This window comes from Colias croceus, chromosome 14 (genome assembly GCF_905220415.1).
Source record: "Colias croceus chromosome 14, ilColCroc2.1".
Classification (NCBI taxonomy): Eukaryota; Metazoa; Arthropoda; class Insecta; order Lepidoptera; family Pieridae; genus Colias; species Colias croceus.
The window spans coordinates 2,349,724-2,366,650 of record NC_059550.1 but is presented as its reverse complement, the minus strand read 5'-3'; the positions used below and the strand labels follow the sequence as shown (position 1 = coordinate 2,366,650).

At 33.7% G+C, this 16,927-nt stretch overlaps 2 protein-coding genes across 2 annotated transcripts; both read left to right on the top strand.

The window, feature by feature from the left end:
• The first annotated feature begins 8,145 nt into the window (after positions 1-8,145).
• Positions 8,146-9,732, top strand: LOC123697549. The gene has a single exon (XM_045644093.1). The coding sequence runs from the start codon at positions 8,146-8,148 to the stop codon at positions 9,730-9,732; it is 1,587 nt and encodes a 528-aa protein (XP_045500049.1).
• A 369-nt stretch (positions 9,733-10,101) lies between these two features.
• On the top strand, positions 10,102-12,363 carry LOC123697468. Its single transcript, XM_045643993.1, has one exon. The coding sequence runs from the start codon at positions 10,140-10,142 to the stop codon at positions 12,123-12,125; it is 1,986 nt and encodes a 661-aa protein (XP_045499949.1). The 5' UTR covers positions 10,102-10,139; the 3' UTR covers positions 12,126-12,363.
• The last annotated feature ends 4,564 nt before the right edge of the window (positions 12,364-16,927 follow it).

Here is a 16,927-nt window from a genome sequence, read left to right as displayed (position 1 = left end):
TATAAAAAAAGCTACTTACAAATAAAGTTTTATCAACAAACTACTGTTCCCAACGCACCTCAAAATCTTGTAAAAGTAAAAAAGAATTCATCATTCTATTATTTCATTCTAAAAGTGTAATAAAATACTTTATAAAACCAATAAAATACACGAATTGCTATATTATAAAAAATAAATACCTATAAAAGTAATAACTTACCTTTTGTATGGTGAAAATTCACAAAACACGAAGATTGAATTTGATATTTTTGGTTTTATGACATTCAATTTATAAAGAATAGAAACATTCGATCACGAAATTATGCGGGTTCGAGTCCCGCCTCGTGATCGAATTTTTTCTACTCTTTATAAATTTATAAAACTCGAAGATTTTAAAAATGTAACCAATGAACGCAATCAATGTTAGATTAATTGTAATGGTGTCTAGTTTGACTTAAAATAATAAACATCTACCTACCCTCACTTTTAAAAATGTAGTATATTCACACGAAATATAAGCGCACCTTATAGGGAAGGGAAGATATGGGTTAAAGAGTTAAATAAATAACATGATTATATTTAAATTATTAATTTTCAACAGTATGTTCAGTAGTGTTAACATGTAAATTGATTTGATTTTTACGAAATCTCATAGATGGCGCTGTTTCAAATTTGTCTTTATACTACTAAATTCATTAAACTGTTTCTCTGCCCAAATTACGTAAATGACATAGTTTTTATTTTGTAAAGCTAGATAATAGCATGGCTTACTCGAAACCAACATTGAAACATGAGTCTTTAGATTGTACGCTGTCGTAGTACACGGAATATGTAAGAAAAATAAAGGTTCACTGCTCCTCCCCCGAGTACTTTCTGAGATTAGCAAGGAAATACATACAGACAAACAGACAAACAGACAAACAGACAAACAGACAAAAATTCTAAAAACTATGTTTTTGGCTTCTATATCGATTATAGATCATGGATTATGTATTCTTTTAAAAAAATATTCAATGTACAGTTTTGACTTTCCTACGATTTTATTATATGTATAGATTTTTGCAATATGAATGTACTGTAGACTATGAACTATTACTATAAGTTTTATTTATCTACTTCTTACGAGATATTTTAATCACTGCTATTAACGGCTTCTGCGCTCGCCATTAAGACATTAGTAGAAGTCATTTTATTAGCTGTTAGGAACTATAGCTAACAGCAATATTACCAAAAGGCAATAGGTATTATTGTGTCTGCAATCTTATTACAGCGCAATCGCTCGCTTCACGAAGATAAAAATACAAACAATCATTAATAATTCAAGCTATCAAAATATCAATCAAATTGGTCCAGTAAGAGAAACGTGAGCAACAAGTTACGATAAGCAGAAAATATCCAAAATCCATCTATACGCCACACGAACCCGACTTACAAAAATTGGCGGAAGAGAGTATCACCCTTTTTCCGCTTTCAATACCAGTTTCAAATAAATCTTTATATTTCCAACACATATAGGGATAAATCTTCCTAAATCTAGACACTATTTCAGGTGGTATAATATTAATATACTATCTGATTCGAGAGGGCATTAATGGGGAGTTATGGGAGAAATTTATGGCCATATAGGATATTAGGTGTCAAATACAATTGAGATTGTATTGTAATGTTTAGCTATCGGTTTGCGGTTGTGTGCGGTTGACACGTATGTCTAAATTAATAAGACCTACATTTGATATACGTCGCTTGCTACCTAATAAATAGCAACCGTTTTAAATCAATATATTTGCCTAATTATTTAAGAAAATGAAATTTTATAACACGTTAAAAAAAATTGGTTGTCTGTAAAGTCGGTTTACTGACGATAGTTGAACGTGACAACGTCCGATTGTGCTTCTTTGTCGCTCGTTCCGCACTCTCGCTCGCACTTCAAGCCTTACATGGAACGCCTCAGCTGAGTCAGAGCGAGGTAACGCCGCATGAGTCATGTTTTTTCGTGCGTGCAGCCGGCTTTATCGAATTATAAGACGTTGTCACGTCAAAAATATGTGTTTATTTGCCAAAAGAAGGTTATTAATAAGTACAGATACACACACAGAGTAAATACATCAATGTTTTAACGGTCACGAAAAATATTTTTAATTGGTGTAATGCAAAGTATTCTTGTCAACTATAGCTGAGAATTTCATGAATAATTAAGGCACTAAACTTAACAGGGGAATATTTTTCAATCATAAAAAATAGAACTTATTAATAAGAGTCACAATATCGTTGTATAGACGTGTTTTGTTATATTTTTTACTTGACATGTGAAATGAATAAAAAGAGTCAAGAGGCCTCATTATGAAGCTTCACGGCAATGAGTTTGACAACGACAAGCGTGTGTAAATACATAATATTAAAAGCCACAAAGTTAAATGGTGCAACCTAAAAGTAGCTAATTTTTATAAAAGGGTACATTAAATTTTATACACCGAAAGCGTATAATTGCGACCTAAAAAGTTCAAAGGTACTATTTAAAGGTGAACGCACATTGCGGTATGTTCATGCTCTGATTGTTTCAATCTATTAGGTACTATAATATTATGTACATTTTACATAAACTTCTAAAAGCATTCTATAGACGGTTTCCAAATGGAAAAGAAACATGAATACTTTTACAATTTCAGATTATAATAATTTAAGTCGATATTTGATAAAGGTGTTCGAGGAGAACATCGGGAGATAAGCATAAATCGGTGGCTAAATTGTCAGGCGTCGCTACGCTACATGAAAGCCGCTTTTCTAATATTTAAACATATTTCAATGCTATTTAATCAATCAATAAAGCATAATACGATTGGGTCAGCTACTTTTCACAGGAACTGGTTATACAGCGTTTGATTCGCAACAGCGTTTTCCCATCCCAGTGAGCGCTCACCCTACCTAAGGGTATAATGAATAGTTTCCGGCGTTGAAACATGTCACTGTAAAGTCGTCGACTCACTGTCCAAATCGCTCATTCTCACCCCACTTACGTGCTTGCTATCGCTTACTGCAACAATTAATCATTTTCATTTACAACCTTTGATTGGAGCTCTTATTTACACTATCGCTGTGAATGCTAATGAATGTAGTAGCTATGTTGTTGTGAAAATTATTCTTTTATAATGTACTAGCTTTCTGTCCTCGGTTTCGCCTGATTTGTCTATAACCTTAAAAAATTATAAACACCTTCCTCGAGAATTACCATCTCTTAAGAAAACCGCGTCCAAATCTGTTGTTTTTAAAGCATCAAGAGACAAACAGCGGAAAGGGACTTGGTTTTATACTATACTTGCTGTTGCCCGCAGCTTCGCTTGCATGGAAAAGATAGATTTTCATTGTATAAGTTTTCACCCCTATTTTACCCCTTTAGGGGATGAATTTTCTAAAATTCTTTCTTAGGGGACGCCTACGTTGTGACATCTACCTGCATGCCAAATTTCAGCCCGATACGTCCAGTGGTTTGGGCTGTGCGTTGATAGATCACTATATCAGTCACCTTTGAGTTTTATATATAAAGATTAAATTAAATTAAATAGTAGATTTTCTGCTGATAAACATTTAATAATGTGTTGTAAAATAAACGCATTTTAATTGGTCATAAAAATGTAAAAATCTTGTTCAAAAATCACATGTTAAATTGTTAAGGCCTTGATTTTTATACCTATCTCAATTCTTATAATCCGTAAAATTTAATTTATCATAGATTTAAAAATCCCTTGTGTTTTTAATTAAAATTCATTTATAAATGAATAAACAGTCTGGCCCAGATATTGTACACAATGATTATCCTAAACAAACTCAGGTGGATTCTTGTTCGGGATAAAGCTAAAATATTAAATTTATACAAGACAAAGTACTTAATTTAAGCATTTTTCATTTTAGTATTTCGCGTTAACCAATTATTATGATTTCCCTAAGTAAATGTATTATTTACGTAAAAATTTGCATTTCAACATCTTTAACAAATTAAAGTTGTAATATCTTAACAAATCAAAGTGTAAATTAAAGTTGTAACCAAGAATAAATTTACAAAATTCCAAGGAAACATTTCATATTTCATAACCAAAGTTGTATTTTGAAACAAATTGAAGCAGTGCTTATTTTTCCGAGAAATGAAGACCATCGAAAACGTAATTGTATTTAGGTTTTTAGAATAAATATTTACATAAAAATTGAATTAATAAAAAAATGGATTTTTGTTATTTTCCATTACTTATGTCTGCTTAACTATTAAACAAACGTGAATCTAAAAAAAGTTAATTAAAAGATTTATTGACTTCTATTTTTAGATATGAATCGATTTAAAGCTAACCTTTTCTAACAATACATTTTATATATATAACTATACAAACGAAATACTTACGTTATAATTCTGAGATACAGGTAATTACCTTGTTCAGAAGGCAGAGCAATATTGTAATGTTATATTTGAAGTTGCTAATAAATTTTATTTTATTTTTTATTTTTTTTATATAACACGCTTCAATAACCCTACCTTAATATTATAAGAAAAATAATATAATCCTTCTTCAGGAACGTCTACGGTCTACTGAAAAGAATACAATACAACATACTTAGGCAATGATATAGAATACATCCTACAAAGATACATAGCATCCTTCGCCATCCAACAGTAAAATAAAATTGAAATAATCGTAAAAAAACACCCGCCAACTTTTATTAACACACGTAACTCAAAATTCGCCGAGAGCAGTGACACGTACTCACGCGGTAATTACAAGCCATATAATAAGAGCTAATATTAATTATTCCCTGTGATTACTGAGCGGCTAATTCGGCCCTAAATTAGTTTCGCGTGAAGCTGTCAAGGGCCTTTGGACACTAATATGGGTTCAACTGAGCATCCTCGGGAAATTTTAATGTTTGAAACTTTTTACGTGGTATAATTGGCTAGTAATTTTGGATTTAAGAGTATTAAAACGAGTTTAAAAGGTGTTATATTTAGTTAATTAAAAACGTTGATTAAAACTGGAAACTATTGTACGACTGCGGGTGCTTGAGTATATATTAACTGAAAGTTAGGTTTAGGTTTAAAGACTTTATTAGTACTCATAAAAAGAATAGTTCACTTAAAATGAGTTACATGCTATCTTATGTATAAATTAAACTTATCTCTAGTTTAAGGTAATATTCATACATTACATATTTTACATATTTTTATATTTTATACAAAACAAGCTTAAGTTGTATTCTACTTTTTAACCGACTTCAAAAAAAGGAGGAGGTTATCAATTCGGCCGGTATGTTTTTTTTTTTTTTTTAATGTATGTACACCGATTACTCCGAGGTTTCTGAACCGATTTACGTGATTCTTTTTTTGTTCGATGCGGGATGGTGTCGAATTGGTCCCATAAAAATTTTATTCGGATAGGCCCAGTAGTTTTTATTTTATGAGCATTTTTGTCTGTATTTGTAAATGTTGCAAGTGCAAGTTTGAAGTCGGTTGTTTTTAACGCAGTTATATGCATAGACTTGTCTATTCTAAAGTTATGACAATATATCTAAATTATTGACATGGGCTAGTTTAAGTGAATATGTAGTGTATTCTGTTTTCGCGAAAAAATTAAGATTCGTAATAGGTATCACGAACCTCTATGCAATGATTTATTACCTAATACATAATGTTATATGAAATGATCTACATCAATTATGTAATTAGTTATAATACATTCATTTGAATTGAAATTAATGTATAAATTAGTTGAATAATAAAATTAAATATTGTATTGTAGTAATTAAAGCAGTCAACCAGTATTCCTTCTAAGTTGAAAAAATAAAACTACAAAGATTAAAAGTTAAAAAAAACATTCACAACAGAACTGTGACCCTTAATTGTTGTTTAAAAAATTTTACTTCTCTTTTAAACGTTGGGGTTACACCGCTTCATTTAAAACGCTCTATTTTTAGGAAGTTTTAAAACTTATGATGACACAGAACATCCATTAGTTTCGTTCATAGGTCTATTTTAAAATACATTTTAAACAGTTTCGCGAACAATCTGCAAATTATGAACTGTGGCATAAAAAAGCCGCAAAAATTATTATCACTAAACATAGTGTCTACGCCTGTTAATTTATAATAGCAATCGCGCACCCACCATCATAGATTATCATTTTTATTTTTATTTTATTGGCCGGGTAGAATGTAATTTTTACACTTATCTAAAATACTTTGTACAAAGGTGTGTCGGTCTCGAAAATAAATTGTTTTAAAAAGGAATATTGAGTTTCCCTAAAGAAATTCCAGTTCCCAAGCCTAAAGCGGGAACAATTTGGCGACCGTGACAGGACCAAAAACGGATGAGTTATCTACACATCTACGCAATCTTTTTGGGACTGATTCCTGCCGAAAGGGATACCTAACCTGCTCGTCTGAACAACGCCACATCTAAAGTGTCGTGCCGGAGTGCAGCTCAAAATTCATACAAAGTTAAGTGCAAATCCTTAATTCCTTCCGTTCCTAACCATAAAACAATTTAAATTATAGCAATTGATTTATTACCTAACCTATTCTCACATCCTCACGCCATATTCCCTTACGTAAATCGTAATTAATTTGTTCAAAATTGAATTCATTACAACAATCTCGTATATTATCGCCCCTTCTCGCTTATAAACTCGACTTCGCCGAATAATTTCAGGAGCCGTCTTCTCAGGCGACTAAATATCGCTCGCACGATCTTCTGCGCAGCAGCTGCGTGTGAGCAGCAGCCCGGCTACCAGCGGCAGGTTCCACCAGGCGAGGAGCGTGAGATAAGCATTTTATTTCTTCCATAACTTTATCAGACTTGTTGACGTGCATTTAAATTATTAATTAATCAAAAATAATTACATAATTTGAAAATAATTACATACTTCCTTTTCATAACAATATTTAATTAAACTATTTTACAAAATGTCTACGGAATCTAATCCAAAGTTATTAAGAGATTCATATTCAAAAAGGTCTGCTATTAAAGGCCAAATTACAAAATTTAAAAATTATTTGGACAGAATTAGCGAGTCCACTTCAATGGATGAAGTATTAATGGCTGAATTTAAATTGAAACTTAGCAAATTTGAAGCATTGTCAACAAAGTTTGATGTGTTGCAGACCGAGATTGAGGTTCTAAATTCTGAAAATCTTGATTCCGAGATTGATGAAAGAGACGACATTGAGAACGATTTCGTCCAAAGTATTGCTTCTGCTAAAATAATTATTAAAAAATATGATAATTTATTTAATGACAACGAAAATCGTAGAAAATCGATGGCCAATGAAGACTCTTTCCATCAAGACTCAAATATTAGATTACCACGAATCGAGATCTCAAAGTTTAATGGTTCATATTTCCGTTGGCTAGAGTTCCGCGACACATTTTCAAATTTGGTTCATAAAAACAAAAATATTACTGATATACATAAATTTCATTATTTACTTTCTTACCTTGAGGGTGATGCGGCACGGATTGTCTCTAATCTCGAAGTGTCAACAGCAAACTACCAGGCAGCCTGGACGCTACTTTGCGACAGGTATAATAACAAAAGACTTCTTGTTGATCATCACTTAGATTCTTTACTTAACATTCAATCTTTAACTCGTGAGTCCGACAAGTCACTACGTTTTTTAGTCGATCATGTTACAAAAAATCTTCGCGCCTTGTCTAGCCTGGGTCAGCCTACTGACTATTGGGATGTACTTATAATATTTATTTTGTCTTCTAAATTGGACAAATGTACTCTTGTTAAGTGGGAAGAGTATCGAAATACTATTGATGACATTCCAACTTTGAAACAATTTCAAAGATTTTTAATCAACCGTGCAGATGTGTTAGAATCTTTAAATCGCAATAAGGTTGGCACTTATAATGAATCACAAACTAATTCTAAATTACAATTCACGCCACGTCCCTCACAACTAAATTCACAAAAACATAATAAATCTGATAAAAATAAAAATACTAATTCATTTTCTACATCTAATCAAAATGTTTATCTTTGCATAATTTGTAACGGAAATCACAGAATTTATGACTGTCCTACATTTAAATCTAAAAACATACAAGATAGGCTATCGTATGTAAATAAATATAAGTTATGTCGAAATTGCCTCAGACAAGGGCATCCTGTCAGTAACTGCCGCATGGGTTCATGTCGACAATGCCAGCAAAAACACAACACTCTCCTCCATAGTTCTAATGATGACGTCACTGCCAACTTAAGCACAGATGAGCAAGTTGAACCAAACGAATCTGTAGCAGCCTTTTCTAGACAAATGTCCAATCATGTTCTCCTATCTACAGCATTGATAGAAGTTTTTAACCCTATTAATAAGCAGGTAGAAAAGGTTCGCGCTCTCTTGGATTGTGGCAGCCAGTCTTCATTTATCACTACATCCCTGCAACGGAAAATGTCACTAAGAACTTGCCCATTGCAGGCAATAAATGTCATTGGGATTGGCAATAATTCCTCTAACACAGTGTACGAAAGCTGTCTCACTCAAATAAAATCTCTAAATAGCAACTACAGCGTTACTCTTTCGTGTCTTGTTCTCAACGAATTGACGGGCCGCTTACCTAAGACCCCAGTTGATATTCAAGCTCTCAAAATACCTAATTCTCTTACTTTGGCGGACCCTGAGTTCTACAAGCCAGCTCCGATTGAAGTTTTAATTGGAGCAGATATCTTCTGGGACATTCTAAACAGCGAACAGCTTTCTTTAGGTCCTAATAATCCTAAATTGCAAAATTCTAAATTCGGCTGGATAATAGCTGGCCCAATCAACAATTATTTTAGTAAAGAAACTATTCATTGCAATCATTCCAGAATTGCAAACCCTACATCTAACGAAATTCACAAAATGCTCACAAAATTCTGGGAGCTTGAAGAGCTACCCCAAAAAACTGTTCGAAGTCAAAATGACATAGCATGCGAAAAACACTTTCTAAATACCACCACTCGCTTAGAAAGCGGCAGATTCTGTGTGAAGTTACCCCTAAAGGACTCACCTGACTGCCTCGGCGATTCATACTCTCAAGCTAAAAAACGATTCCTAAATCTTGAGAAAAGATTTAGACGAAATAAAGAACTAAAATCGAGATACGTTGAATTCATTCGTGAATACGCTGATATGGGCCATCTATCTGAATCACCTACTCCTATTCCAAATCCATCATATTTTTTGTGTCACCATGCTGTCATAAAGGAAAATAGTGAATCTACCAAACTCCGAGTAGTGTTCGATGGCTCAGCCCCCACAACCTCTGGCTTCTCTGTCAATGACATTCTCATGCTAGGCCCAAATGTTCAAGACTCTCTTTTCTCCATTTTAGTGAGAGCTCGGCAACATAAATTCATTTTGACAGGTGACATCCCCAAAATGTACCGTCAGGTCCAAATTGAGAGTTCAGATCAAAATTTTCAGCTCATATTATGGAGAGAAGATGAATCTCACCCTATCAAAACTCTGCGACTGAGTACTGTCACTTGCGGTACCGCAAGTGCCAGTTACTTGAGCACGAGATGTCTTTGGCAGGTTGGAGAGGAATGTGGAGTCGAAATGATCAAAAATATCATTCAGCACGACTTTTATGTCGATGATCTAATCACCGGCTGTGATGATGAAGATCAACTTAAATACATTCGAAATTCAGTTTCAAACGCTCTAAATTCAGCTTGTTTTCCTCTACGAAAGTATAAAACTAATTCAAAAAACTTGTTCCAAAATTGACACGAAATTAATACAGAACATTTGACAATCAGTGAGTAGTCGAGCACTCTCGGACTTTGTTGGGATCCATCGAAGGATGCCTTTAGTTTTCCTATAGAAATTCCACTTCATAGTGACAAAATCACAAAGAGACTTATCCTCTCAAGTTCATTCCGAATCTTCGATCCTTTAGGTCTTTTGAGCCCATGCATTATTCAACCAAAGATTTTGCTCCAAAAATTGTGGCTCAAGAGTGGGATGAACCTGTGTCGCAGGATATCGAAAATGATTGGTTGGACATTGTTGATAATCTAAAATTTCTTTCAAAATTCGATATTTCTCGTAGAGTTCTTTGTGATTCACCAAAAATCATTGAATTGCATTCATTTAGCGATGCATCCCAAAACGCTTACGGAGCTTGCATTTATATGAGATCCATATCTGAAGGCAATGAGGTCATGGTGCGACTTCTTTGCTCTAAGTCCAAGGTAGCGCCACTAAAACCCACCACAATTCCACGCTTAGAGCTTTGTGCCGCTGGTCTCTCTGCAAGACTCTGCAAACAAGTATTGGAGTCGATTAGATTCGTTCCTACAAGAGTCGTATATTGGAGTGATTCTTCAGTAGTATTGGCCTGGATTAACAGCAATCCTAACAAACTAAAAACTTATGTGGCCAACAGGATAGGCGAAATACAGGAGCTCACTAGCCCACAATCTTGGCGATATGTGCCCACTAAATCCAATCCCGCTGATTTGATCTCACGCGGAGTAAACGGCAGTCAACTGCCTCTTAACAATTTATGGTGGTATGGTCCTGATTTCTTGCTCCGAAACGAGTCCCAATGGCCTCAACTTAACAAAAAATACGAAGAAGACTTACCTGAAGTCAAGGTCCATACAGCCGTCGAATCTGAAATTAATTTTGATTTTAAAAAATATTCTAAATTTACAAAACTTCAAAGAACTTTTAGTTACATTTTACGATTTTTACACAACTCTAAAAAACAAAATAAAAATAATAAACTTACCGGCATTTTATCAATTGACGAATTAAATAATTCTTTTAATTTTATTTGCATGCTTTCTCAAAAACAAACTTTTACTTCTGAATTTGATAAGTTGTCAAATAGTAAACCTTTAAGCCCAAAGTCAAATATTTTATCGTTATCTCCATTTTTTGATCATCAGGCGAATCTTATAAGAGTCGGTGGCAGGCTCAGTTCATCTGAATATAAATTTGAAAAGAAGCATCCCATTCTTCTAAATTCAACTCATCATGTGACGAAGCTTCTATTTGAACGCGAACACGTTCGATCTCTGCATGCAGGACCGCAACTTCTGTTGTCGATTATCCGCGAGTCTGTTTGGCCTGTCAATGGCAGAAAACTAGCTAGGCGCGTTGTCAAAAACTGCGTTACCTGCACACGTCTTCGTGGTCAGACCTATAATCCAAAAATGGCTGACTTACCTGCAAATCGTGTCAACGTTGACTTTCCCTTTAGGTCTGTTGGAGTGGACTATGCGGGCCCTTTCTTCATTCTAAATCGTAAAGGACGCGGTGCTAGAGTAGTTAAGTGCTACTTATGTCTGTTTGTGTGTTTGCGCTTAAAATGCATTCACTTAGAGGTCGTATCTGATTTGACAAAAGACGCTTATATTATGACACTTCGCAGATTTGTGGCACGCCGTGGAAAGCCAACCGAAATATTTTCCGACAACGGTAAAAATTTTGTTGCTGCCGCGAAAGAACTAAATAATTTTCTAAAGGCTAATCAAGAACCTCTGTCTGAGTTTGCTGCTCAGGAGGGAATAAAATTTTCTTTTATCCCCGCTTACGCTCCTCACTTTGGTGGAATATGGGAGGCCGGGGTTAAGTCCGCTAAACATCATATAAAGCGAGTCATGGGCAATACCCATCTTACGTTTGAAGAGCTTTCGACATTGTTTGCTCAAGTTGAGGCTATTCTCAATAGCCGTCCTTTATGTCCCATGTCATCTTCCCCGAATGACTTCCTATCCTTGTCCCCAGGGCACTTTTTAATTGGAAGACCATTGAATGCACTACCGGCTCCTTCATTGGATGACGCTAAAGAGAGCTCCCTGGATAGATATGGCAGACTTGAACAAATCCGCCAACACTTCTGGAAGAGATGGCAGAAAGAGTATATATCAGAAATGCAACTACGAACAAAATGGAAGGTTGACAAATCAAAAATAAACATTGGAGACCTCGTACTGCTTCAAGAGGATAATTCTCCACCACTTTGTTGGCGCATGGGTCGTATTGTACGATTATTCCATGGAACTGACGGCGTTTGTCGAGTTGCGGACGTCGAAACTACAAGAGGCTGCGTTCGAAGACCTTTGGTTCGACTATGTCCTCTGCCCACTTCTGAAGACCTTCAAGCTTGAAAATCTACGCTTTTCACCGGGGGGAGGATTATGTCTACGCCTGTTAATTTATAATAGCAATCGCGCACCCACCATCATAGATTATCATTTTTATTTTTATTTTATTGGCCGGGTAGAATGTAATTTTTACACTTATCTAAAATACTTTGTACAAAGGTGTGTCGGTCTCGAAAATAAATTGTTTTAAAAAGGAATATTGAGTTTCCCTAAAGAAATTCCAGTTCCCAAGCCTAAAGCGGGAACACATAGTAACGAATTTTCCATGTCTGTTTAATGCTTGATTTCTATTCTTCTTTAAACTAGGATTTCAACATCGCTTTGATTAAAGAAAAAGCTTAGAAAAACCTCCTAAGAATCGTTTTAATAACTGTTTACGATGAAAAGCTCCCTTTTATATTTTGTAAGTATAAATAAATCATTTGTTATTAAATAATAATAATCATAAAAAATACCTGCACATGATAAGACTACACTATTGATAGGTTGCCTCACCATCGAACAAACTCACAAACACATAATTAAGCTTCACGCTCAGAACACAGTACCCAAAAATCAACGCGCGACACAGCCAACCATCGGAAGCCTGCATAATCCCAAACGGACATACTAAATCAAAATTACGCCAAACTCCGTACTATCGTATGTTTCCAGAACATTCTAACGCTTGGACTATACAATGGCCATTCATTCCGACACCAAACATACAATTTCGGCCAGTATTTGTGCCCTATCTCTTGCGTTCCATATTTGCTCGTAAGATTGATGTATCGGTTGTAGGCTGCGGTAATTGGACTGATGGACAGACAGACCGTTCATACGTCAGTCGGACGAGGGTAATGCAAAATGTAACCAATTGCAAGTAATCAGTTTTAGTGATCGAACGTAATTGGACTTTGCGTAATGTTTTGAATTAACTATTTATTGAGTCTTGCTTCACGTTGGCTGTGATTTATTTATGTTAATGCTTTAATGGTTTACAGGTATTTGTATATTTGTAGATCTAAATGCGTTACTACTTATCATATTAATAATAGAAAAGTTCAATTCAAAGAGAAAATGGGTTTTATGAATACAATAATGACTGATTTCATATTAAATGATAAAGTGTTTGGCAATTTTACTCATATCTAAGTACTATTAGTTCTAATAAAAACTGATATAGCGATAAATTGTTATTAACTAAAGCATGAAAAAAATGTAAAAGAGCTTTTCCATTTGCGATAAAAAATTTACAGAAGAAGACGCAGTGATTCACTTGTCGACTGTGAAGGAAATCGATCAGTGAAACAGGTGTTGAATGCATTTGCTCCAAGTATGTATATGCAGACACAGTTAAATTACCTTTAGTAATAAGCCTTAAACCAAATGCCTTAGTCTCCCTGATAAAAACACTAACTCGTCACTCTAATAATTAAGAATCCGTACCCAAAAAGTAATTAATTACACTCTCAACGAAATAAAACGTTATGACGTAATCATAACGTAATTGTCCACCAAATACAATGTATATTTAGTAAATTGTAAGACGTCCAAATAAAATGTATGCAAATAATTTGTGACGTATCTAAATATAAACATTCTATAAAAACAGCAAAGCCGGTAAAATTGTAGGAGCACTTTAAAAGAGCTAAAGTAACACTTAGAAGTTTGAAACTAGGTAAACCCTCCAAACAGAAGACTCGTATGTATCAAACGGATCACACCTTGCGCCCAAACTTGTTATAAAACCCACTTTTACTTTGTATGGCTGTGTACTAAGAATTGGTGGAAATTATTCTATAGAATGAGAAATGTAAATAATTGTTGTAGGGAAAGTCCTAAGAATTTTTTGAATCTATATGTTGCGTATATTGTATTTGTAGATTTAGAAGAAATCGAAATTATTATAATACTAGATTTCCGCCCGCGGCTTCGCCCGTGTTTGCAAAGGAAAACCCGCATAGTTCCCGTTCCCGTGGGATTTCCGGGATAAAAACTATCCTATGTGTTAATCCAAGTTACCTTCTATATGTGTGTTAAATTTCATTGTAATCGGTTCAGTAGTTTTTACGTTAAAGAGTAACAAACATCCATACAAACTTTCGCATTTATAATATTAGTAGGATGTTTTGTGTAGAGTACTTTTTTAGAAATGTACGTCTAGATGTTGTTAATAGATAATTATTATTAGTGACTTTATCAGCATCTGATGATATCGGATCTTACCAGAGGTGATTGAATGATAAAGTTTGTCCACAAATATATTTAAAGCCGACGTGGTACTGAAGGGTCTATCTTTTGAAATAAAAAGTCAGCTCATTCTACTTCTGATATTATATAATTGTATGACGTACATACATTGCGTATATGTTTTTGTTTTTGTGTCTAGTGGATGTAAATTGAATACTAATCTATTATTATAATCTGAATATTTATAAACATATTTAACATGATACTGTAGAGAGTAGATACACTTTTATTTTACTAACCAAGTTTTCTAACGTGTACATATCATCACGTCATTTCATCAAAAATGAGAAGTTTCTTTTTATATTATAATATTTTAAAATATATACTTATTGTTACTAAAAGTCTATTATTTAGTAAACAAAAAACTGAGTTTGCAAATAGAAGATAGAGATAATACGAATATTATAAAACACTGACCTCGACTCACATTTCTTACCTTTCAAGTCTTGCCAAAAAGTTATTTTAGTCTACAAGAGTATAATGTCAAGTCAAAATTGAATGCAAACTGCAGGTACCACTTCATAATGAAATGACATTGCTTACGAATCTTCTTTAATATGAAATGATAAACCAGTCTAAAGCGCGCTTACAAAGGCATATTCCACAATGAAATTCACAAACTAAAGCTGTTGTCTCCCAAACAACGCAAAGAAGTACAAATATTGCTGAGCACTTAGCCAGAATTGCACTGCGCCAGATATCGTTTCGTATAGCTAACCATCAAACAGTTAATTTCGTCGAAACAACTGCAATTAGTTAGTGATTTCGCGCTTCGAGCGAAAGTGTTTTATTGCTCCAACTCTTGCAACTTTCGAACAAGAGCCGTTTTCTGTGAAAAAACAAAAGTGGACTTTAATCACGGGGTGTAAGATTCAGTTTACCGTGACACGCAAAGTTTTATAGGTGGTGTTCGTATAAATAACTTTTTTTCAGGAGGGCCCTTTATCGCATCCTGAATCGTTTGGAAGTGATGCAAAAATTATTCGGCATTCGTTTTTTCCATGGATGGAATAAAGATGGGCTGATCTTTCAAGTTGGCCGGTGAAGTATTCATGTGGAATGGTTTATAAACATGATGTGTTTCAGTTGTGTTTACACCTCCGTGCGTATCAACCTTTACAGAATGGGGATTTATTATGGGACAATGCCAGGATTCAATATACCTATTTCCTGATGTCAATAAATATTTACATTTTGTTGATAAGTCAAATAAAAAGAACGAATGGACTTTTATAATGTATTTCGCATAGAAAAATGTATATATATATGTATATAACCGCACGTTATGTTTATTGGTACAAATATTTTAATGCTTTTATATTACAAAAATTTAGTTTACTTTAATCACAGAATAATAACTAGTAGCTAGCTACTTTAATGTTAATTAAAAAGCGTAGAAAAACACCTAGTTAAGTTTCACTTCAATATTATTTCAGTTAACTCAATACAATACAATACAATCTAATCAGTAGAAATACCTAAATATCAAGGGGATCGTTTTAATCCTAACTAGCAAAAACAATTGCCTCGTTAACACTTTTCCACAGTATCTTATTCGATTACTTCCAAAGTAGGAAACATTCAGATGGTGTTCTGACCTCAAAAAGTTTTTGCATTTAGATAAGCAGAACCTTCCATTTTGTTTCGGCTCGATAGAAAACGGACGAATAATGCTGCCAAATGAGGTGTGAGAGATTCTAAATATTTCACCGCTTTCAAAGTTTTAACGCTCTGAATCGATACCGCTAATTGGTGTTTCAATTGTTTTGAAGTATTGATATCTGTTTGTTTATTGATTTATTATATTCAACCTTATTATTGTTTACTAGAATTGAAATTTGATATTCGTTTTATTACATTGATTAGAATATGAAATCTAAGGTTGTGAAAGCCATAATTATGTCAAAACAGTCGCAATGTATAGTCATGGACAGTGGAATTGAATATTTCCTTTACTTGGATTTTATTTATGAGTTTGCATATAAGCAGATAGGGAAAGGTTTTTATGTTGTGAAGTTGAGCTAAAATTATACTCTGCACGCTTTATTACATTTCGATATTTAAAAGAAGCAACTAACTGAACTAACACTGGAACTGATTTTTTATTTATGTATAAATGTGAATTATAGAACTAAATTAAATGTGTGTTGACAGTAAATTTAATAACGCTATTCATAGTGAGATACGTTTTGCCCGTAAATTAGACGAATGGGCTCTTTGTGACGGCCTTATGTAAGCAATTGGAAGACAATCTTATATAATGTAATATGAGGTATATTTATGATCTTAATGCGAGTAAAATTAATAATTAGTAATATTAAAAGAACTAATTCGTTATGTCTAGTGTATTTATATTTCAAGTTTAATATTTTTAACGAAACCTAATTTTATTGAAATTCATCATCTTTATTCACATAATATAATTGAATGAAATGAAATGAAATAATCAAAATTAATCATATTGGATTATAGAAGTTTATTAATTTTGAATAATTATCATATCATACGAGAATGTTTTGCATATTTTCAGTTTTGCAAATATTATTAATTTATATTTGTAATGAACCTTACCA

What these genes read in the sequence shown, in the direction of transcription:
- LOC123697468 (XM_045643993.1), top strand. Translation starts at nt 10,140, where the DNA reads ATGAGATCCATATCTGAAGGCAATGAGGTCATGGTGCGACTTCTTTGC.
- LOC123697549 (XM_045644093.1), top strand. Translation starts at nt 8,146, where the DNA reads ATGGGTTCATGTCGACAATGCCAGCAAAAACACAACACTCTCCTCCAT.